The sequence below is a fragment of the Plectropomus leopardus genome, chromosome 22 (genome assembly GCF_026936395.1).
Source record: "Plectropomus leopardus strain MGB_pleo_1.0 chromosome 22, ASM2693639v1, whole genome shotgun sequence".
Lineage (NCBI taxonomy): Eukaryota > Metazoa > Chordata > Actinopteri > Perciformes > Serranidae > Plectropomus > Plectropomus leopardus.
This window is the reverse complement of record NC_142197.1, coordinates 4,697,501-4,722,301: the sequence shown is the minus strand read 5'-3', so window position 1 is coordinate 4,722,301 and position 24,801 is coordinate 4,697,501. Positions and strand designations below refer to the sequence as shown.

General features: G+C 38.6%; 1 protein-coding gene across 2 annotated transcripts in view; it reads right to left on the bottom strand.

Annotated features, from left to right (window-relative positions):
- The window catches only part of trhde.1 (thyrotropin releasing hormone degrading enzyme, tandem duplicate 1), a 201,330-nt gene extending 177,873 nt beyond the window's left edge, over window positions 1-23,457 (bottom strand). Inside the window, exons 1-3 of one of the 2 annotated variants that reach the window (XM_088072648.1) lie at window positions 23,132-23,457; window positions 19,739-19,878; window positions 1,827-2,071 (exon numbers count right to left, since the gene is read on the bottom strand). In XM_088072648.1, coding sequence (XP_087928774.1) covers window positions 1,827-2,071; window positions 19,739-19,741 — 248 coding nt within the window. In that variant the 5' untranslated portion in view covers window positions 19,742-19,878; window positions 23,132-23,457. Of the gene's footprint in view, window positions 1-1,826; window positions 2,072-7,535; window positions 10,723-19,738; window positions 19,879-23,131 lie in introns of those variants that run through there. The other variant, XM_088072647.1, reaches the window with a different exon arrangement.
- Between the last annotated feature and the right edge of the window lie 1,344 nt (window positions 23,458-24,801).

Below are 24,801 nucleotides of genomic sequence, written 5' to 3'. Positions count from 1 at the left end.
TCAAACTGGAAGATTTATTCACTGCAAACCAAACTACGTCATGTCACTGCTACCTGGGTGGACTTTATACGCTCCAGTAATTGTCATTAGTCTTGACTAAATCTGTACTAACCTTTGTTAAAGATCCTAGTGCTGAAATGATGGTTGACGAAAATGAATCTCTGATAATTCAAACATCATCCGGCTCATTATGCCCAGATCTCTGAATGTTACATTGGATTGTTTACTACTTCATCACAAGTATTAGATTGACAAAAAAGGTAAATGTCATTAATTTGCTGATGATACTGTGGTATATTTTAGTCATCACAAATCTTAACAGGCTCTTCTTAACTTTCCAGGTTAAGTATGTAACTTTTATAACAAATACAATACTTTGTCATATTTGCAGAAACTGTCAACCCTAACCCTAACAGCATAACATGAGGTGGATAATCCATGAAAAAATAATCAAAAAGCTTAATAGTGCTCCTAATGGCATATGCAAGAATGCACCTACTGAACCTTTAATCATCAGGGAGGTGGTGAAAACTCTTGCTGAACCATTTGATCCATTTGATCTTTATGTTTAGATTTCCATGTTTTACACTATAAAAATAGTTTGGCAGCAGCACACTAAGAACACAATATTCTACGTACGGTTACGGTATGGAGAATGTAAGATCTGTCACTTCATGTCTTAAATTCATTATGCTTTAGATTTGCATGAAATCAAAAATATTGTAAATGTATGTTTCTGCTATCCATGGATACACTGCATATGTTATGTACCAGATACATTTAAACGTAACATTTCTTTATATTTCAGTTATGTTGTGGTTAATGTGTGGTTAGGTTTCAGGTACAAAAAACCTACAAAAACTTGTGACCCCAAACTAGACTTAAACTACCACATTTGGGGTCATAGTCCCAGCTGGAAACACAGTAATGTTTTGGCTGAAAAAAACTACTTTTTCAAGGCACAGTATGGAAACACAGCAACAGGTTGCTGAAAAACATCTATGTTTGGTGGCTGAAAAGCAACTGAACACACAGCAATGATTTGCTAAAGTCATTGCAGTTTCTTCTAGGTGTCATACCATCAGCCATTTCTTTGAGTTCATTTTTATCATATAAGTCACATCTTTCTTCTACTTTTAGATTTGAAACACTATAGAAAACATACTGGTAGTAAGGTAATCAGTGTTGCCCCGCCTACCTCAAGCCAATCAGAAACCAGGAAATAGCTATGGTATAATACAGAGAAATGACTGTATGTTTAGCAACTGAACAAAACTTCTGCAGAGATTAAAAGTTTCCATCTCAAAGAGTCCTTATATGGTCGTGACTTCCCTCCAATCACAAGTGGGCCCTTCTGATTTCATCAATTAATTACAACTCTGTGTTTCTGCAATAAGTGGAACAGACTCTGATAAAATGTTCTGTCGCCGTGGAAACACGCACACACACACAGTTGGCGGCCACACAGACAGAAACGTCATGCATGAAATAATAAATGTATCAGCACACAGTCTGTTTCCCATCAGCACCGTGGGGAAGAAATCTGATGTGGAAACAACTCTGCAGCAGAGGCTTATGGGAAATTCATAAGGAGGGAGTGAGTGGTGAGTGTGTGTGCGTGGCTTGATAAGTGGAACACACACACACTCATGCACACACACACACACACACTGTCAGCAGTGTGTTTGAGTTAATCAATGTCGTGGATGTGAAGCTCTGACCTTTACTAGTTGAACCACCTGCTGCTGCAGGAAAAATGAGTGTTTCATTGTGTGTGTGTGTGTGTGTGTGTGCGTGTGTGTGTGTGTGTTCGTGTGTCTGCCTACCGTCTCTCTCTCTGCAGGGTGTACGAGCTCCTGAAGAAGCCCAGTAGCTCGTCCTCGATGGCGGCGTCGAAGCTCATGTTCAGCCGGTAAACTCTCATCGGCTTCAGCTCGCGGTGCAGAACCACCACGTACATCTGATTGGCCGGGTAGGGGAAGTGGCGATGGATGCGCATGGCTCCGCCCCCGGGCCTATTGGCGGGACGACCTCCGGCGCCGCCCTCTGCCGTGACGGACACCCGGTCCACCTGAAGAGACGAAGAGGAGGTGGTGAACAAAGATCAGACAGTATTTGTGAGTTGTTATATCTGTAAGTTGACTTAGAATAACCTGTAGAGGTTTCGGGAATCACGTTAACACCTGATAAAGAAATCTGTGAATGTCGTCTTTTATGCTGATGACACTGTTGTTTATTTCAGTGGTTATGAAACTAAACTGGCTCTTCTTAACCTGCAAGAAAGGTTTTTTGTTTGTTTTTTTTAAGTAAAAACTCTTGTAACTCTTTGTTTTCCATATTTTAGACTATAAAAATAATAGTTCAGTTATGGAATCTCATTAAAGTCTGTTACTATGTTTATGTTCATTATTGTGTTGCCATTTTCCTTTGGTGTAGCCAGCGATGTCAAGCTGATTAGTAGGGATGCCAAGATCAAACTGCAGCTAATAGTTCTCTGCCAGTTATCAGTAAAAATGACCATGGAGTCAGATTGGCTAAAAATGTTGATCATGTTTGAATAATTCTCTTTTCTCCAGTAAAAACAACAACTATTATCCAACTCATTGTGTCCAGTTCTCTGAATATTACATAGTATTTCAATAGTGTATTATTATGCTCACCATTTCATCACAAGTATTAAGTTAACAAAAAGAAACATGTTTACATCAACTTTTTGCTAATGACACAGTTTTTTTATTTAAGTGACTATGAAACTAAATTGGCCTATCTTAATCTGCAAGAAATTTTTGATGCAAAAATTAAAATTGCTGCAAAACAATTTTTGTTTTCCATGTTTTGTACAATAGAAATAACAGTGTATTATTAGGCTCATCAGTAGTATTAGGGTAACAAAAAGAAACCTTAAAATTTCATCTTTTTGATAATGATACTCATTTATTTCAGTAATTTAGGCCATCTTTTTCCTCTAGTGAAAAAAGAGCCAAGAGGTAGAAAAACTACAACTACCAGAATGCCCTGCGCCTTACCAAACCAATAAATGCTACAGCTAGTGAAGTGGACTGGTCTGTGTGAATAAATGGTGGCCACCCAGATCCTGAATTACAGTTAAACAGCTAAAACATGTTTTTGAGAAGATTTGAGGGACATCTAGGCACTGGTTAGATGGAGGGAAGTTTACCACAGAGCATCTACACATGCTACACACATTATTTTGATCCAAAACTGGTTGAAAATCAGCAATGTACCCTTTTAAAGGGGCATCTGCCGCCATCTCATCCTATATCTGTTATCTCTTTATCAGTTTGAAATAAAGAAAGCTCAGTGTTTGTGTATCTGTGTATCAGCTCACCAACATTCATCCATATTCACACCACACACAGTCTGAGATGGAGGAAGGAGAGCACTTCACTCCCGAAACCCCTCAAAGGTGTTTCCACTTATCCTGACAGATTACACCTGAGCTCGCAGTGACGACGGACGGAGGAGGATTTACTGGTGATTCATTAAAATATCACCAAACTCACTGAGCTCAAGGAAAGTGCCTTATTACTAATGTACTGGTGATGTCAGACTGACTCTTAATGTGAAAAAACATCTCCCAAAAACTAAGATATGCCAGGAAAGGTACATTTTTGTTTTTGTTTGTGCATGATCCAGTATTACACATATCCTGAAGGTTTCTGGAGTGTTTCTGGGGGAAACGCAGCATTACAATCAATAGTTTCCACTCTTTGGGCTCAGGCCCACCAGAATTCATTAAAGCAAGATTTTGGACCAAAATTAAAAGCTCTCATTCAGAGTTCAACTTTGATGTTGCCAGCGCTGATCTTCGAGGAAACGGAGAATGCCAGAGAGTTTCAAATAGATCATCGTATTTCTTACATCACATCATTTAATGTTAAACATATTACTCTGCTCTACTGGACAATGGAGTACTCCCAAAGAGAAGTAAGTTTCTAAGTATGTTTTGCTGTTAATAAGTGTAAAAAAAAAAAAAAATAGGGTACTTTCACTCTGGTGAAACCTTGAATGTATCTGAGTAGAATTGCTTTTTTAACTAAAGAAAAACACTTAAAGATAAGAGAACTTTTTCCACAACTGCAAGTACTAAGTCACTACTTTTGCTAGGAAGTACATATTTGGTATATTGTTTGTGCACTGACCAGGTAACTTTATTTGTCTGTGTTTTCCCTATTTGCTTGTTTCCTAGTTATTCGTTTGTTGCTCATTGCCGGCAAATTCTACCTTAAAATTACCTTAAAATGCTTGTTCATCACAGTATTAACACACTGTAAAAGGACCAAAGGAATCAACACTGACACCTGCAAACCAGCAGAGCGAAGAGTTAAAATACAGAAAAATCAGCCATCATTAAGCAGAGACGCAGAGCTGAGGTTTGAAGCAATCCAGAGGAACTACCCTCTGAGATGAGCAGCGGTGCATGATGGGAACATGCCCGGCAACAGTGGGAACCATTAGAAGCCTCTGGGTCTCTTTGTTGTCACACATCAGCGAACCTCAGCCAATCAAACGCTGGGTGTGTGCGTCTGTATCCGTCTGTGTGCGAGTGTGTTTGTTCTTTGATGAATGAAGTGATCGATACAAACAGAGAGCCTGCTGACACGGAGAGGAAACGTTGGGGATTAAAAGGATGTTTTTCAAGGGTTTTCTGGTGAGTCAGCGAACGCGGGCGCCGCGCTTTTCGTGATGCCTTCAAACGCTCCACTCAACCAAAATGCTTTTTAATTGTGTTTGTTTGTTGATTGGTTCGGGTTCTCGGCTCAGCTCGTCACTGTCAGACACTTTAACTGCCCGGCATTGTTCCTGTTTGAATACTAAATCTTTATTAATGTCTCATTGTGATCAAATCTGTCATGTGAGAACCACTGAGGTCTCCAAGTTCATTTTCCCCGACATAAACTGCAGCCAATCGTTGCTGAGGGTGAAGGAAATCAGTTTGATGATGTGTTTGCCTCAGCAGGAATTGTAGTTTGAGTATTAAAACATGCAAACCAGCACAATGATGCTTTAAGCTCTCCTCTACTTTGTTGAATGCATTTTGTACTCGTGACATTTCTTTGACTCGGAGAATAAAGCGCTCCTCGCAGGAGTATTTTTTCTCTCCTCTCTCTTCCAGCAGGTTGTATTTTTATCCACAGTTGTGTTTTTTGGCCTTTTCATCATCTTGTTTCACAAAGAAAAATTGTCATGCACCAACTCCAAGGCTACCTTAGGAGACCTGCCTGGCGTCCAACAACACCTCCAAATTCACAGCGTGCTCTCACACAGACACAAAAGAGGCTGCAGGGTTTTTAATTGGCCTCTGCCCGAATTAGACTGATTTATCCTCCTCTCACATTAGCCGAGATGACCGGCCTGAAAAATCATGATGCTCGGGCGTTTCTCTGAGGCTTTCTCTCACCACGCACTCGTCTCCAAAATTCAGCTGAAACAGCAACTTTGACGGTTAATTAGCCTCGTTAGGGAAACCTCTGAGGCCAAATCTGGAAATAAACATTCTTTGTTAGAGAGCGGGTTGTTTTTTTTCCCAACGCATCGAGCAGACCTTCGGATTGCAAACAAGGAGGATTGTTTGGAAAGTTATCAAACTGTGTATATCCACAGGAAGCGATGTATCCGTCTCTGAGAGGCGGGCAGAGTTTAGAGTAGGTCGGAGTTTTGATCTCAATCATATGCTACAGAAACAACACGCTGACTGAAGGGGATAGTGCATCCAGTGATTCCAAAAATTGGCACTTCACTGCTAAGAAGTTCAGAGGTTGGGAGATGGAGAGTTATGTGGTGTGGGGAAGCAAAAACATCCCACAGCGTCATCTGAAAACAATCATTTTTCTATGCACAAAGACACAATCCTTCCTCTATTCACTTAATGCACTTCATACAAAACGTAATGTTTTTGTGGTAAAAATCACATCCTTTGGAAATTTTAGAAACAGGCATTTCAGTTACCTGGAATTACCTGTAGAGCGACTCATCTTTATATGATATACTGTATGTAGTTGGCGGTCCCTTTTCCATCTTTCTTTGAGCTGAGGGGTCTTTGGTCAAAACAAAAACAAAAAAGCTTGATGACGTCTGTCTTAGATGGCACATAAAACCATTGTTTTAATGCAAAGTAAGTCTAAACTACACAATTATACAGTATGTTGCTGAAACAATGGTTACTGGACGTAACCCAGACATCTATAAAACTTCAGTGCTACATAAGCCACAAATACGTTACATTTGTACATTTAAGTATCAACATTTCTAAAGAGACATAGCATATGAGTTGACTTTGTCATCTGGAGGTGGAGGGGATGGTGGATGGTATGCAACCCAGGCAAGATGCCTGCAAAGCCGCAGACCCCTGCAAACTAGAGCCCTGCGTGGGACTGTTTTCTCAATCCTCCTCCCGCCCGCTCCTGCTGGATTTGTGATCATTCCCGCCCACAACCTCGACCCGATGTGGGCGGGGTGCTCGCTTCGGTTGGATAAGAGCTGATTTCATATGTATAGCAATCAGTTACGGTTGCAACACTAATCTACACAAAATAATCCAAATGTTTATCACATTTTGTGTCAAGTTCACAGTTGAATAACAAGATAATGTTAACTCTGAGCCTTACAGGTAACAGCCTCACTCACCTGCTCTATCGTGTCTGCAGGATGGATGTATTAAGAGATCTGTTGCCGTCTGGACCAAAGTTAACAGCGTTCACTCGTCAGCAAAATCTGGGTACCAAAAGGTCCATAAAAGTACACTGCATAGCACACTAACTAGCAACAAAAAAAATACTACTACTTGAAGCAATCTCAGTCGCCTGAGAGGTGTTCGACTGATAACACGCATCTCCGACTATCAAAGAACTGCGCTAATATCTACACAAGAATTATAAAAATCTAATATGGAGATTATGCTCCCTAGAGGACGAATCCTTCATCATTCAAGGTATCAAAAGAGAATTTTTTTTTTTTCAATTTTAGGTTTACTACTGGTAAGGCTCCGAGGGTTCGGTCATACCAGCATTTATAACAGCAAAATTTAGGACAAATCTCTTTTTATTTCTGTGGAATATTCAAAATCCGATTTACAAGACGTTATTTTGTTGTGCAAATGTGTAAATACTATTTTGTATCAATACATATTTATATACCTAAGTGTACTTTAAACTGTTTGGAGCTAATACATTCTATTTCAAGTTCAAATTGGCCTTTGTGCGTTATTTAAGGCACCATTAAGGCATTGGTACTGTTTTCAAAGTATCGTTTCAGCACTCATATCGACAAAAATCCAAACAATGACCAGAGACTGGAAAACTAAGAAAGCTACGCAGGTATCTGCAGCATCTCGCCATCAAGTTATATACAGTATATCTGCACTCAGGCGGGCAACACCAACAGACCTTTCCTCTTCACATCTTCCAAAGTCATAAATCTGATATTTTGCAGATTTTGGTATCTTACAGAAAAAAACTGTGAGCTCTGCTCTTAAAGATAATTCTACAGATTTCTGCCCATGCAGGCCACCGTACCTCAAGGCGGTCAGTGTGCAGCACGATGAATCGCGTGGCGTTAACGCACTCCAGCTCGATGCTGACGTCACCAGAGAAGGTGAAGTTGTCCATGTAGACGGCGAGCCTTAAGTCGTAGTGCCGCGGCCTCACCGTGCCCGGCAGCCTGGAGTTCCTCCACGGCTGGACCGCCTCATCGTCCCCCCTCTCTCCCGTCCTCTCCCCTCTGCTCCCGTTCAACTTCGACGACCCTCCAGAGCCTCTTGAGCCAGGCTCCCCTGAGGCTCCATTGCGATCTCGTCCGCCGCACTCCTCAAAGCGGACACTGAGCACCACAGCCACCGCCGTGACAATGATGAGGGTGAGAATGGAGAGGGCGAAGCCAAGCACCAGCCGCTTGTGCACCGTGATGTGGCGCTCGGTGGTTCGAGGCCGAACCACCACAGACTCTGCCCACTGGTCCGAGAGGCCGCGGCCATTCCGCATGGCGCCTGGGCTGCTGTCGTTAAGTCCCATTTAGCTAAAAGTGTCACTCCAACGGCAAAGAAATATCCTTAAGTTTCAGAAAAACACTCATTTATGCTTAAGTCAGATTCCAGCTCGTTTTCAGTTTGAGATGTGAAAAAAAAAACGTTTGCGTGTTAGATCGTCTAAAAGCTTCCAGCTCTCAAACCATCAAAACATCCAGTCTGTTCTGCCGAAATTCCAGCAGTTCTATTTCTGAAACCCTGAACTCTGACCTCGCCGCTGCTGGACCGTTATGAATGTCCTTCAGCACCAGTGGAAAATCAACACCGCGGCACGTCTTACATTTCAGCCAAACAAAACTGACAAACCAGAAAAGATGAGATGGTCGTGTGCGTTTTGGTTTTGCGGTGAGGGGAAAGAAAAGAAATCAATGCTGCATGGCTCGATTTCAAGTTCTTGAGGCGGCGGAGGAGGAGGAGAAGGAGGAGGAGGAGGAGGAGGTATGCTGTTGAGGATGTGGCTATACAGTGAGCGTACCATCCATAGGCTTTCACTGGAAATCAGCTGGGTGAGCTAAACTCGAAACCACCACAGAAAGAGGTTTTCAACTGGAAATAAACCCTTGTTGGGATCCTGTAAGTTGAAAAACAACCTAAAGTCACTAATTCTTCATTAAAATCACTTTTTCATGATAGAAAACTTCATTTTGAGCTTCACAATCAACTTCTCTATCTGCACGCATCCGCAACCAAGCGCTTAAATCATCAGAGGAGATTTAAAGCAGCAGGTTATTTTCTCCGGGTTGTTATAAAGTTAATTTCTTCTGAGTTAAAGCTCTTGCAGACCTGCAATAAAGCATAAATAAACCCCCATCGCACTATTATGGGATTATTATCATGATGCAGTGGGAGATGAAAGTGCCTTGCAGAACATTAAGGTCAGTATTAGGAGCCAAAGAAGAGGATCTCCAAGATTATCATAATTACAGGCTTTTTCTTTTTTGCATTAGATCAACAAATTATCAGCCAATATTCAATTTCATATATCTTTATTAATAATTTTTTGCGGGGAGCAAGAAATTTGTTAAAATTGCAAGTTTTCGCTCAGTTTTTTAGAACCAAGTTAGGTTTTGTTTATTCTAACATCAAAATATCCCTCTTTCTTCCCTAAAACAGCCATTTATTGTGATTTCATGAATTTTCCTTTAAAAATATTGTTAAAGGTGATTTTTCTGGTCAATTTCTATCCAAATTTAACCCATTCAACAGCTCAAACCATGTCTCTCTGGGAGATTTAAAGTTCAAATGAGCTTTTGGTGTGGCTTTTTGTTGACTTGTCTGCAGAGAGACGGTGTTTTATAAAGGTAATATCTCTCTTTCTCTGCAGTCTGCCTCTATGTCTCTCTCCCTCTTTCTCTCGTGAGGGGGTTAAGTGGATAATTTACGGCCAGCATGTGGGTTTATTTCACCGTGCAGGAGATAATTCACTCGGATTCTCCACCGGGTCTAAACGATCCCTGCTTTACAGCTCGTGAGGGGCTGATGGATGAAAAATGGATCCGGGATGATTGAATGTATCGATTCGGTGGGTCTCCAATTTGAAGGGGAGCAGAAAAACCGGGAGAAAGGGGCGGGTTTTATCCGGTAAAATCCAACAATCAGTACATTCCCCTTTTATGAGATCAACGTGGTGTTAATGATGTGATCATTAACGGTGCGTGAGGATGTTTGATTCTGCCGGTGAGCATCCCGATCAACTCCTCCGGTCCTCCGGTAACTTCTCTTCTCGCGTCCCCGTTGGGAAGCAGTGAGCCCCGGGTGTGTTTCCACCGGCGCTCGGTCCCAAAGGAAACCCGGTGGTGATGTATTATTAAAGAGACTTACTTCAGTCCGTTTTCCCCGTTAAATCCGTTATGTGAACTCCACCTGCTTTACCTGCTGTGTTTCTTTCTTCTTCTTTTATTTTTTTTCAGTACCGGGGGAGGGGGCCGGGGTTACAGTCGGTCAACACACCGTCAAGTCCAACCAGGACTGTCCGATGATCCGTTACACCACCTGCAGAAATCCGTTAAAACACCTCAGATGTCACTTCAAACACAAACAAATCCGTTATGGAGTTGGCCTTTAATGTCAGAAATCCGTTATTGATCCGTTTATCCACCGGGGATCCGTTAAAACAAACATCTGGGGATCATTTTTTGAAAGGTTCAAACACAAAGTGTTCACTTCAAACACCGGGAATCCAGTGAAAGAGAGGAAAAAACAACTGGGGTCCCTTGCGTTTAAACACACCGGAGATCAGTTTCAGCACCGGGGACCGGTTAAAGAGATCCTTGAAAGCGCCGTCAGTGATCCGTTAAATACACAATTAATCCCTTCAAAACCACCGGATCCGTTTCCATGGAGTCCAAAGTCGAAATGAACCGTGTCAGGCGGATTATCCCGGGTTAACGTCGGGCACGGGCCCCTCCGGTGCTCCGTTATTAAACCGGATCCTCCTCAACTTTTTAGCCCGCGGAGAGCTGCTGCTGCTGCTGCGCCTCTCTCCCTGCGCTGCTCCCGGTGATGATGAAGATGATGATGAAGCTCTCCGGTTAGCATCCACCGAGGAGGAGGAGGAAGAGGAGGAGGGTGATGGTGATGGTGGTGGTGAGGAGGAGAAGAGTCTCGTGCCGCCCGATCAGCAGCAGTGAGTGCGCTCGCGGTGCGCCGTTTGTGTTTGAGCACGAGCTGCTGCTCCAACGGAGAGGCACGCGCTGAGTGAGTGAGTGAGTGAGTGAGAGAGAGGGAGAGGGAGAAAGAGAGAGAGAGAGAGAAAGCGAGAGTGCAACATTTCCTGCTACACTATAGCGCATATGAAGATATTAGAACAAAGGTCTTTACAAAAATGACAAATAAACTCTAAGATTTTGATACAAAACTCAAATGCAACATCTACTTGCAGCAAAATATGTCCGAGCCAACTGACACAACAACAGCTGGAGTTCACCTCCTTACAGCTCACACTGCCTTTTCATTTACTATTTCACTCAAAATATTTCTGATTTTGCATTGACATAATGCTGTTGTATATTTCTTTGTTAACTGTATGTATGCATGTATATAGATATATATATAAATAGAGAGAGAGCGAGATAAGAGACAGAGCAACATTTCCTGCAACAATGTACATATGAAGATATTAGACCGTTCTTTTGGAAAAAAAATACATCTATACCCCAAGATTTTGATACACAATTTAAATGCAACATCTAGTCCTTCCTGCAGCACAAAATGTCAGCACATGCCACAGCCTAAGAGATAACAGACGCAGCAACACACAACAGCTGGAGTTCATCTCCTCACAGCTCACACTGCCCTCTCATTTACTTTACTCACGTTATATGGGGGTTAGGGATCCATGATACCAGATTTTTAGCCGATATCCAATATTCTGAAATATAAAAACCCGACTGGCCACTAAGCAATACCAGTATTGATACATCCATTTTTATCCCAACCTAATTTTAGTGATTTTAGTGTATTCTCCGTTCTGGATTTAACATCATATTATGCATACTCTTATCATGATGGCCTACCAATAGATGGAGACATAAAATACAACACTTTTCAATGTATGTAATATTAATGTATTGTGCAAAATAAGAAAAATATTTATGATATATATATATATATATATACACACAGTACAGACATAGTATATATATATATATATATATATATATATATATATATATATATATATATATATATATATAAGCCTACAGAGAGAGAAAGATGGATGGACCTGTATATTTAATAAATATGTAGCCTAATGAATGAATGTACATGATATCTGTAAAAAAAAAAAAGAAAAAAGTTTGTTTTATGAAATGCTTTGGCCATAAATTATTTTTATTCATGTTAATAAAGCTATTTGAATTTGAATTGAATAAGAGAGAGAGAGCACTGCTGTCTACTTGAATGAAAGCTACACCCACTAACTTTATTCAAATCTATTCTACTCTATTCTCTGGATTTATTCCAAACCAGACAAAAGAACATTAATGACGAGTGTCACACACACACACACACACACACACACACCCACACACACACACACACACACACACACACACACACACACACACACACACAGAGAGACACACACACACACACACACACACACACACACACACAGAGAGAGAGACTTAGTAACTGAGACCGGCGGCCTGTTCGCCTTTCTTTTGTAAATTTCTCTAAATGTGTCTGCTGAGGTTAGTTTTTCATTACAGTCGCTCGTTTTCACTGGTTCTTATCTAAACTTCTGCATTTCAGTTATTATGCCCATAACTCCATGCATATGATATAGGAGTAGTAGGTTCTTTAGAGTACTGAGGGTATAAAGACGAAATGTGTGCGTGTAGCTGTGAGGGAATAAGATATGAATTTCTCAGACAGCCCCCCCCCCCAAAAAACAACAGTCATTTCAAAAAATGCTGGAAATAAACTCGGCCGTGTATCAGTTGGAGAGGTTCTGACTGTTGGAGGTCAGGACGGACAGATGGACATTAGCTGTGTTGTAATGGTAGTTGATGAGGTGGGTGCACTGCTAGGTAGATGGGAAGGTTAGCGAGAAGGAAGTGGTTACATGAGTATCCTCTCCTCTGAAAACCAACAGCACTTTGGCTGATAGGTGGGTTTACTGTTACCATTTTGTAAATAACTTTCACATCAAAATCCATGTTAACATAATCCAGATGGGCACTTACTAATACAGAGAGGCTTGAAGACAAAACAAACATTATGTCTCATATCAGCAAAAGACCATTTTTCAATGTAATTAAACCGAAATGTAATGGATATGATGTTATATTGCCAATGCACTGTGCTTAAATCCTCAAATGACCAACTCTGTAATAATCTAACGGTGTTGACAACGTAGACAGTCGCAAATCATTTACACCGCTGTCTTTCCAATCTCTGCTATTATTCCCACATCACCTGAACGCAGCATCAGTGGAGGTGGAAAGTATAAATATATATACAGTGTACACAGCATGCAGAGTAAGGAGAAACTGACATGTGACACACTGACTGCTGTGGAGGAAATACTGACAGACGTCTGTACACAACATATTCAGATTACAGAAGGCTATAAGAGACAAGTCTGTGACAAATGTTTTTAACTTTTAGGGGCCGCTTTAACCCTTTAACAGCCATTGTAACTGCATGGCTGCCATTTTTTTGCAATCAAATTGTTTTTCTAAAAACTTGGGTAAACCCAATTTAATTTTCTACAGACGTTTTTAGACGATGCATTGTCGCATTTTGATTATACTGTAATTCATTTCTATTTTATTACATTACATTGACTATATATTTTTTTCTACCACACATTTTAAACAGATTTTGTTATCAGATTTATTATTATTTGTATATATTTTATTTGTTTATTTTTTCATATTTCTTTTTATTTGTTTATCTTATGACGTTACTTTTATTTTACAAGTTTTATTTTATAGCATTGATAATTAGTTGGGCTATGGGCTATAATGTTGTTATAATCATTTGTTTACAAAGGCATTTCTTAGTGTGATTGTTAAAGGGTTAATATAAACCACACGTATCGATTTTCATTATGTGCTTTCAAAAATTAAGCTTTAAAAAATATTAAATATGATTTTTTACTTTTTATTAAGTTTTGTTTTTTCTTTCAGCAGTGCTTTACATGGATTTATTCCATAAATCTGAATCTTTCTTTTTTAAGAATAATGATAAAGGTCACTAACAATACCAAGAGAGACATGATGTGACTGAAATTCAATTTGCTGCTTTTTTAGTGCAACGAGGCAAAGTGTTACATCAGCTACCGAAGAACAGTTTTTTTTATTATGTGGAGCTACGTGTGATACTGCAAATACATGCAAGACACTGAGTAAAGAAAGCATTAAAACAGTTTATTTGTCCATTCGTCCATTTTTCTCACTAGAGTATTACTTTTATTTATTTAAAAACATATAATCTAAAAATACAATATAAAATATAATATAATATATTTATCTAGTTTTTGGTTTTTTTTTAAATTGAATATTTGGGCAAACTTGTCCCGAACCCTAAGAAATTGATTGTCGATTGTGGGTTCATGATTTTTATTTTTTTTATTTATTTTTTTTTACTATAGTTTTGGTTATTCTGACATTGCTCTTAAAATATACTCCATGTGCAATTATATTATAGCCTTGGATCTAAATTGCCTTAAGCTGTATAACCCTGAATTAGTGTTTGTAAAAAAAATAAAGAAAAAAACAACAGTATTTTTTCGATAAATGCATGAAAACTCCGAATGGAATAAACACAAACACGGTGATTTTAAACATTAAAATAAATGACCTCAAACAGCTGTGAGGAAACATTTCATTGTTAATTTCCCATCATCTGTTGGTGCAGGGTCTTTTTTGTAAACAACCAATTAAAACATGTTTTTAGCCGGTGGTATTAAAACCGTGTTAAGAAGGTCAGGTATTTCCCAACTGTTACCAAGGTGACACTGACGAACCTCCAACTCATTAACATTCATGCCGCCAGCTGTTTGATTGGCTATTGACACAGCCTGCCAAGCGTTTGATTGGCTATCACATGAGCCATTAATTTTACAACAATTGGAGTTTTCCCGCCCATCTGTCTCCCAGAGTGTATGTGTGACTGTGTGCTTTTGATAGTAAACGCTTCCTTTTAAACGATCTGCTATCTGACACACGCGTGGTTAAAGTGTGTGTGTGTGTGTGTGTGTGTGTTCTGCCAGGTTTATGTCATGTTCACTGAAGCTAACCGCTAGTTTTTATCTCTCTCTGTCAGATGTTTCTGTGGTCGATGCTTTCATCCAGCCACTGTCCATCCGTCAGTCCGTCCAACACTTTGGTCCAGTGAACGACACACACGGCCAGAAGTGTGTGGACATCCAAACGTTCAACCAATATGTGATGCTGCTGTAACAGCCTCCACTCTTCTGGTTTCAGTCTTTCCACCAGATTTTAAAACCTGGCTGCAGAGCTCTGATCCCATTCAGACACAACGACCTGACAAGGAGTGACGTTTGACCCTAATTATTCTACTTCAACATGAGGAAGGCATTGTGGGACAGTAGCAAAAATAATAAAGAAAAAGAAAATCAACACAAGATACTAAGATTTTTAACAAAAGTGTTAAAGGTTGGCTGAAGCAAAATCAGAGATGAAAGCATTTTTAAATATTGTATAATGTCTTATATTTGAGTGTCCTAAGTGCATGTAACTTGGACATTTGTAATAATCTTAATATAAATATTTCTTCTTTTTACCATAACTATTATTGTACTGCATGTTATTGCTAACCTTGGTCCTTTTTTTAAAAAAAAATATTTTTTACTTTGCTAGACACCTAACTAGGGAGAGGAGTTGGAAACAAGCTTTAACTATAATCTTTTTATGTGAAACATTAGTTACTACAGCTTGTTTGTAGCAAGCTGAAGTTCTATAATGTTAATTTGCATTGTCCCTTTATAATGAACAATATAAATAAAATAAATATCTGAATATTCCTCCCCCAATGATAGCCCTTTGAAACCCAAGCATTGGTTTGATTTTTTTAAAACATGGGAGGGTGATTGGCAATTTGACTAGGAATGGCACAAAAATTGGCAAGAAACTAGCAAAAGGTTACAAGAAATATACCTGAAAATATGCATACAAAAAAGAGAGAAGGAAAAAAAATAGAAAAGAAAATCCTAGAAATGTCCTAAAATCCCGAAAGTGTGCTAAAACCCCAGAAACATCCTAAAATCCTAGAAAAGTGCAAAAATCCTATAAATGTCCTCAAATCCAAACGTGCAGAAATCCTAAAACGTCCTAAAAATCCTAGAAACACGTACAAGGCTGCAGCGACTGGCCCCTGGCCTCTTGTCATTTCACAAAAGTGGCCCTCAGACAAAGAATAGTAACTATCCCTAATGTAAACAATAGAAAAGTAAACAACCTGACCCTGCAAGATCCCCATTGTTTGTAAAATCTTAAATTGTCTTTGTCTTTAAATGTGAGAAAGCACACGTTAGTCTTTAAGTCCTATTAAAGTCTTCTCTAATGTGTATGTTAGGCAAAAGTAAACTTTAATTGGGCTAAATTTTATATTGGTGTAACCCACTTCCACAAAATTTCAGATTAATATTTGTCAGTGGATGAACTTTTTTTTTTTTCTCCCAGTGAGTGTTTTTTTTCCAGAGCCACCAAAATCTGTGCAATACTTTCATACTGAACTTTGCAGCCTGCAGAGGGCACCAGCAGGTCTTTAGAATATTAAACTGTCTTATTGGACAAAGTCCACACACACACACACACACACACACACACACACACACACAAACACACAGAGACACAGACACAGTCTCTCTGACATTGCACGGCCAATTAGAGTCCTATTTCAGCCAACTGGATCAAGGTGGAAGACAGAGGGGAGAGTGTGAGGGAGAGGGGGGAAGGAGGGAGATCTAAGTGGGCGGCACACTCTTCTGCCTCGGGGTAGATTGGTGTCAAGTGCAGAGAACACACACAGTGGGCAGAAAATGTAATGAATGTGTATCACTTGTTAGGAAGAAAGTGTATGTGCACATGTGTGTGTGTGTGTGTGTGTGTCTGCGTGTGGTCTCTGCACTTGACACCAATCTGCAGCAGCAGAAGAAGAAGAAGCAGCAGCAGTAGTAGCAGCAGCAGCAGCAGAGAAATAAAAAAGAGACTGGAGCATGTCAGAGGGAGAACAGACTTAAAGCTGAACACACACAGATCCAAACATCAATATTTCAAATTCCTTGAAAGCACAAATCCATCCATGATTCATAGTCAGAGGACATGAAAGAGACAGAGATGCAGATGGAGGCTGACGGAGCATCCTGTGGTCAGAATACACAGTGCAAACAGAGGCTCTGTGTTTCTGCGGTGAGCTGAATCACTGACGGTGTGTGTGTGTTTGATGTGAACAGATGAATGCTGAAGCGTAGTGGGACACGGTGTAGTTTCGCATAGCCTTTTAACTCTCGGCTTATTGTTTGCACCGTAATGTTTTATAACAGTCTTGTTCGTCAGCCTAAGTTGGCTTTAGGGAATGTAAGAGTAGTACAACGCTCGGGATGATCAGCTGTTATCGACGAGGGGCTTCATCTTCTCTGATGAGAGTTTATCGCATCTTTCGTGCCTGCCTGGGGAAGAGGCGAGCCAGCGCAGGCTGCAGCTTCTACCTGACTGCCACAAGAATTTCAGACCTTTAAAGTCGAGCTATTTCTCAAGTTTTGGGGGCAAGTCGAAGTCAAATTTTAAAGGTTAAGTTCTATATTTTCCAATCAGGGGCCCTGCTGTCCCATGTCTGGCCAAATCTGGCCGCCGACAGTGTGTCGGGTGGCCCCCAAACAATTTTCTACTTCAAATAAAAATGAAGTGACCCACAGTGGAAATTGTTTTTGTACTTTTAGTATACACAAGGTGCCCAAGTGTATAAAACAGCATCAAAATAGAGAGTATTTGTCAAGACAGTGCCAGTGGAGGATCCCCACACACCCTAACGGGGGTCCGAGTTTAGCCCCAAATGTCCTAAAATCCTAGAAACTTCCTAAAATTCCAGAAATGTCGTGAAATCCTATAAATGTCGTCAAATTCTTGAAATGTCCGAAAAGCCAAGAAAGGTCCTAAAATCAGACAAACATCCTAAAACCTGAAGATTGTCATAAAATGCGAGAACTGTTTTTGAATCCTAGAAACATTGTAAAATCCTAAAAATATCCTAAAAATATCCTCTAGAATTGTCCTTAGAGTCACAAGAAATACTGTGAAATCCAAGACACAACATAAAGTCCCAGAGACATTCAAAATCCTAGAAATGTCCCAAAATCCTAATTGACCTCAAATCTGAGAAATGTCCTAAAATCCTAGAAATGTAATAACATCCTAGAAACCTCCCAAAATCCTACAAACGTTGTGAAATCGTAGAAATTTCTGAAAATCCAAGAAACATCCTAAAATCCCAGAAATATCCTACAATCCGAAACATCTGAGAGTCATAGAAACATCCAAAAATCCTAGAGATGTCTTAAAATCCTAGAAACATCCTAAAATCCTAGAAACATATGTGTCTGCTGCGACTGGCCCCTGCCCCCCTGCCATTTTGAAAAAGTGGCCCCTAAGCAAAGCAAGTTGAGCATCGCTGATGTAAAGGATCCCTCCAGAGATCGACCTTTATGTTAAAGGAATTATATCCTTTTTGTAACCAGAAACATCCGCAAAACAGCGCTCAACAAACCTGCCAGACTGCATTTAAATAAACAGCTTCTGGTGTTTCTCTTTACAGTGCAGCCAAACAAACTCATGATGTCTTCATGCATTTATTCATGTGACGCCGCTGTCCAAAGTGACAAACAAATGAGCTACAATCCAAACCCCAGTGTAGCACGGAGAAGCCTTGGAGAATAAATGTCTCATCATTCAGTTCCACTTGACTCAAGTGCCACCAAGTTGCAGGTGAATAAAGTATTACAAGTGCAAAGCAAATGACATCTTTTGAGACAGAGAAAGAGAGAGAAAGAGCATATTCTGAGAAGAGCTCAGTCTTCGAGCTGACTTTGAGGACAGATGGATTCTGCTGATCACATCGAGTTTGGTATTATGATTCACCTCAGAAGGGGGGTTTGGATTTCTGCCTCACAGTGACAGTAGGACTAGTTGTTCTTTTGCAGACTGTAGTGAAAAAAACCCACTAATAATAAAACAGTAAAACTAAAAAATAGATACAACTGCAGTCTGGCATAATGCACACAACAGCGGGGCACACGTTTTGTATTTTAGGTCAGCAACAGCTGCCGTGTCAAATACATTTAGTCCGACCTTACAGCTGGCATAAACCGGCGCACCGAGCAGCTCGACTGTCATTGCTAGTTTCCAAACCGCTCTACTTTCATAGTTATCAAATACCGCTGCTTTTGCAATACTTTCGGTGTAAGGTCCCCACACCAAAAGCCACATAGAGCGTAATATGTAGAAAATCCACTGCAAAGTGGCAGAATGTGACGACTTATACACAATATGTAGAATTTTAATAATTTGCACTCAAAGGTCAAAAGTTGAATCAATAAACACCACTAAATACCCACATATATTGATATTCAATTGAAAAAAGTAGTCTGGGGGTTTAGTCATGTAGATTTTTTCTTAAAACCCATTTTTATTTCTTTTTTTTTCAATTTTGTCTTTTTATTTATTTGTATCTATATCACCTTTTTAATTCATATTTTAGCTCTTATATTTCCTTTTACTTGTGGTTTTATTGTGTCTGTTGTTGTTGCTTTTGGTCTTTTTCTTTGTATTATTTTATGTTGACATTGTGCGTCCTGCAGCTTGCATTTTTTGTCCTCTGATTCTATTTTATTCCAACTCTACCTAGTTTCTTCTGTTAGGCTCTCCGTTGTTGTATCGCTATGTATCCAATTTCTGCCTTGTTTTGTTTGTCAAAGCACAGTAAACTCTATTTTAGAAGTTGCTATTTATTATTATTATCATTATTATTAAAAAATACCAGTTGCCCTTTAAAAACAAGTACAGGTTCTCCCACTTCCCCTGGCCGCAAGTGTGAGGTGTATGTGAGTGGATGAATGGATGAAGGGGCTCAGTTTGTCAGCGCTGCAGCCAGCAGGTCAGACAGAAATCCCTTACAGCTCTGCAATAAAGACACAATGGAATATCTGAATTAAATCTCCCTTCTCACCATTTAAGCAGCCTCGGCCCGGTGGCAGCTTGTCCTCAGAGCCCCTCGTTCAGATCGATGACGTCTGGTTCATGTCACTCAGCACTTCAACAGGACGGGGCAGCCGGGGCTGGTTTCAGGGTGAATGGCAGGAATCGATTCTGTGAAAAGAAAGAGCAGCTTTAAAACTTTGGTCTTTTCTTTTGTTTGGGGTGTTTTCATCTTTTTGTTTTGCTGCCTTCTTATTTGTCTTTATTTGCCGCCTGTGTTATGAGCTGAGGGCAGCAGATCACATCACAGAGCAGAGAAAAGCGCTGCAAAGTGTGTGTCTGCACAATGGGTGTGTGTGTGTGTGTGACAGCTCACTCTACAAATGTAAAACAGATTGCTTCTCTCCTCTCTTTGATTGTATCTGTCTGTCCCGTCATTTATCTCCACCGCAGTGTGTGTGAGGAAATACACCAGTGAGCGTGCACACGTGTGTTCGTCATACTGTGTTACCTGTGCACATGGTGCCTTCCACATTCATTCATTTCACTAATGTGTCACTGTGTGTCACTGTGTGTCGGTGTGTGTTGCCCTGTGTGACGCTGATTAAAAGCGAGAGGTTTTTGATTGCATCGACCCTCCATGGAATTATTAGCATAGCGCACACACACACACAAGAGTAATTGAGCATTTTTCTCCTACATTACATATAACAGGATCCAATCCAGGAGGCTCAATGCTAACAAGCTAACACTTCAGTGTTTACTCTCCCAATTTAAATGTATGCACATGACAGCGACGTAAAAAGATAAATGAACCTGTCTGTGTTTGGAGCTCTCTGTTTTTCCCTTTAAAAGCAGAGGCAGAGCAACTACTGTGGGAAAATATCAGATAAATGCAGAGTAAAAGTACTAATACCACACTAAGGACATACTATATTGAAAGTAAAAGTCCTGCATTGAAAATAGTACACAAGTAAAAGTAAGTGAGCAAAATTAGGAAAATTAACTTAAAGTGTGATAAGTAATTGTACCCAATTCAGGAAAATTGTTTAAAAAATGTTTTCAAGAAAAAAAAATCTAAAAATACACATGCAAAACATCCAGAACTGTTTAAAAAAATCTAAAAGAAAAACACACAAATTCAAAACTATTATTCTTTTTTTTAAAGATAACCACAAAAACCACAAAATTAATTAAAAAGAATAATTATTTTAATGTTTATCATACTAGTTATCAAATTAATTTTCTGTCAATAAGCTAATTGATTAATTGACTAATCATATCAGCTGTACTTCTAAACAACTGCTGGGTAGTTCAATTTGTAACAAAACATAATATTTTATACAATTTTCTTTATGCAAATATTTTGATTTAACTGGTAACTAAATCTTTCAGATAAATGTAGTGAGATAAAAAGTACAATATTTCCCACAGAGATGTGCAATGTACTTAGTTACATTGCATCACTGGATAAATGTGCACTGTACCGTCTGATCACATCCGGACACAAAAGCTTCACGGGGCAGCAGCCTCATAGAACGAGCAAAGCGAGTTTCTACCTTCCAATTCATCACAGTCCATCCATGAAAAGTGCCATGAAGCGAATTGGCCGGTCGACACCCCCTCCTCTACACCTGTCACCTGTCTCCACATCAGTGACGGCGGAGCATTTACACGCCAACTCAAAGAGGCTGAGCTTTTATCCAGCAGTTTATCTGACAGGACTGAATAACATATTGTGCCTCCCACACTTTGTTCAGGCAAAGAAAAGGAGCCACTCCACATCCCGGTACTTAAGATAACAACATCCATGCCTACATTTATTTGTAAATGGTAGCATTCAATAAAGAAGCCAAAATCAAAGCTGCCAAGCAGTTTGGAAAGGCTCAATTTATACACTGGATTCTGCAGGTGAAAGTGTCTGAGTTAAATAAGTCAAAAATAAGGACAACGATACAATATTCAGAGCATTTATAAAGCAGCAAACCACTGTTATCTATGTTAAAATATAGTGAAATAATGTCACACTGAGCAGTGAATGCTGTAAGTGTGTTTCTATTCAACATATTATTATGTGCATTTTGAATTTGCACAAACATCCAACATTTTAAAAACAACCTCAAATTATTGTTTTTTTTCTGCAGGCTAATGCGGAAATTAGTGTCACCATTTTTGCATTGTATTTTGCATTATTGCAGAAAATAAGCTCCGTGGGAAGCAAACATTTATGATACTTATTCTGCAAGAAAATCTTCACAAATGAGCATCACTTTTAGGATTTTTAAAATGCAAATGCAATCATCAGAAAATAAAAAGCTAATATTAAGCTATAAACAAACTACACCACGGTCACATGACTTAACCCTTTGAAACTTGGATCGAGATATCTTTCTTGTGCTGTGTTCAGACACCTTCACAAGAATTTAAACCTTCAAAATCTGTTAAAATTAGTTTGCTTTCGTTGTAAAATATGAAAAAAAGGCAAGGAGAAACTGAAATTACAAGGATTTAGTGGAAAAAAATATTTTTTTAAAAAAGCTAAGGAAAAATGTAAAAAAAAAAAAAAAATTAAAAAACACCTATATTTCTAACTATCATTATTGAATATTTAAAATTATTCTGCAGATTTTCAGCACTTTTTCAGTTTATTTCCATTGTTTGTTTTTCTCATTTTTTTCCCTTTTTTTAACAAAATGTAGGTTGTTGTTCTTGTACTCATTTTGGGGTCATTTCGTCATAAGTTGCTTATTGCTGTTTTCAAATGGTTTTAAATTTTCCTGATTTTGAATAATCAAGCCAATTTGCACAGGTCTTTTTTTAATATGTACAAGCTTCAGAAATTACAAGTAGCATATTTACAGATATATTTTACATCAGAACAAAACATGAAAGTCTCTTAAGCTTCTGTTAACCACAAGCATTTTATTTATTTTTCATATAACCAAAAAAACATACTTTCTGGGTAAAGCTGTAAAGTAAAGCTGTGCTATTATGCCTTCATAGCACTGTGTGTTTAGGTTGCACGATAATATTCATATACTTTTTAATCATTCACAATAGCTAAAGTCTTTTACAGCCTTTAAAAAAAAATGTTTCTCAAAAACGGACATATCAGTGCTTGTAGTACAGAGCTATGTTTAGCCTAGCTTAGTACAAAAAACTGCTAACAGACAAAAAAAAGCTAAAAATACTGAGACAATATCACGTTTTTATGTTGTATGGCTTTTACTGTTGTGTATAAAGTTGGAAATGTAAGTTGTTTTGTAGCTTAAAAGCAGTTAGCATTGGAGCTAGCGCTCGAGCTAGGCTAGCTAGCATCCATTAAAGCTACATAACAACACAATTAAAGCTCGTAAAAAATCATATTGCCACTTCGTAGGTCATCTTTATTAAGTTATTTTACTAATAAATCATGTGTACTCACCTTCAGTTGTAATTTGAAGCAGGTGGAAAACAGTTGAGTGGTTTTAGGAGCGGGTATGCTAACATTAGCTGCAGTCTTTGAGCTAAATTAGCTTAAAATCGTCCGGGGCTTTTCTCTATCAGGCAGGAAAAAAACAAAAAAAACAGGTTCCGGTCATGGTGTGAACAGAGTAAAAACCCACAGGTGAGCAGGTAAGAGGAGCTCTCAGGGCTCAGAGGCTGCAGAGCAAAGAGGAGCAGGTGGAGGCGGGCTGGTTTAAACATTTTTCGGAGTAACTGGGGAATGCGGAAGCAGGTGGATGCGGGAGTCACGTGACCGGGACCAGGTGAGAGAGTCTGGGTGCATCTGGTGGACAGGTGAAATAAGCAGGTCTGGAAATGTCCTTGTCAATCTGGTAAATCCATGTTAGGCCTGGAGGAGGCGAGCAGAGACTGGAGACCACAGACTGCTGAGGGGGACAATGAGACAATCTGTGTAATGGATGCAAAGACATGTAACTGACATTTTTGTCCTCATGAGACATGGGTTGATATATTGTGTTCAGACTCCTTTTACATGCATTTATTCACAAGCTGCAAGGGTAATTTTGGCATGAAATATCCTGAAAATTGCTAAATAAATAAATAAAATTGAAAGGTAAAAAGAAAAAACATAACTAGGGAAAATATCAAGAAAACTATATTAATAATTGTTTACTTTACATTAAATTAGGTTACAAAAAAGATATAATTATTATTTACAATAATAATCATCATCATCATCATCATCGTCATCATTTTTTAAATAACTTTTCAGGTCATTTACTTATTTTGGTTTGTTGTTTGTTTGCTTGTTTTTGTTCTTTTAATTTTCTTTTTGTGCTAATTTTAGGTAATTTTCTTGTAGATTTAATAATATACATATATTATAATATATATATATATATAATAATAATAACAATAATAATAAAAATATAATATAATAATAATAATAATAATAATAATAATAATAATAATAATAATAATAATAATTATTATTATTATTATTATTATTATTATTTATTATTATTTCATCACTTTCCAGGTCATTTCCTTGTTTGTGTGTTTTTTGTTTGCTTGTTTTTGTTCTTTTATTTTTCTTTTGTATGCTAATTTTAGGTAATTTTCTTGTAGATTTTTTTCTATTTTGGGGCACAAATCTCTAGTTCAGCTACTCGTCACCTTTTTTCCATGTTTTTGTGAAGAATCAAGCCAGTTTGTTTAAAGGGTTGCAAATTATTTATGAAAATCTTAATTGCAGGCTCCCTCCAATAATTCTAATTTGTAACATGTAGCTCAAAAAAAGGAGAATTTCAGACATAAATTAGAACAGAAGTTTATAACCTATATTAAAAAAATCTATATTTGATTTTTATATATATGTATATATATATATATATATATATATATATATATATATATATATATATAATTCTGACAGCTTGCTTTTTTATTACCAGCATTTACTTCTACTTTTACTGTTATTACTGTGTTACATTAAATACCATAACTTCTACCAAAGTCATTTTCTGGTGAGATATCTGTACTTTTACTAAAGTATGGCTTTCAGGTGTTTCATCCACTGAAACAACACAAAAATGTAATCACGCTCTGAATAAAAAAGGTTAAAAACAAAAACAGGCTGGTTCTTTG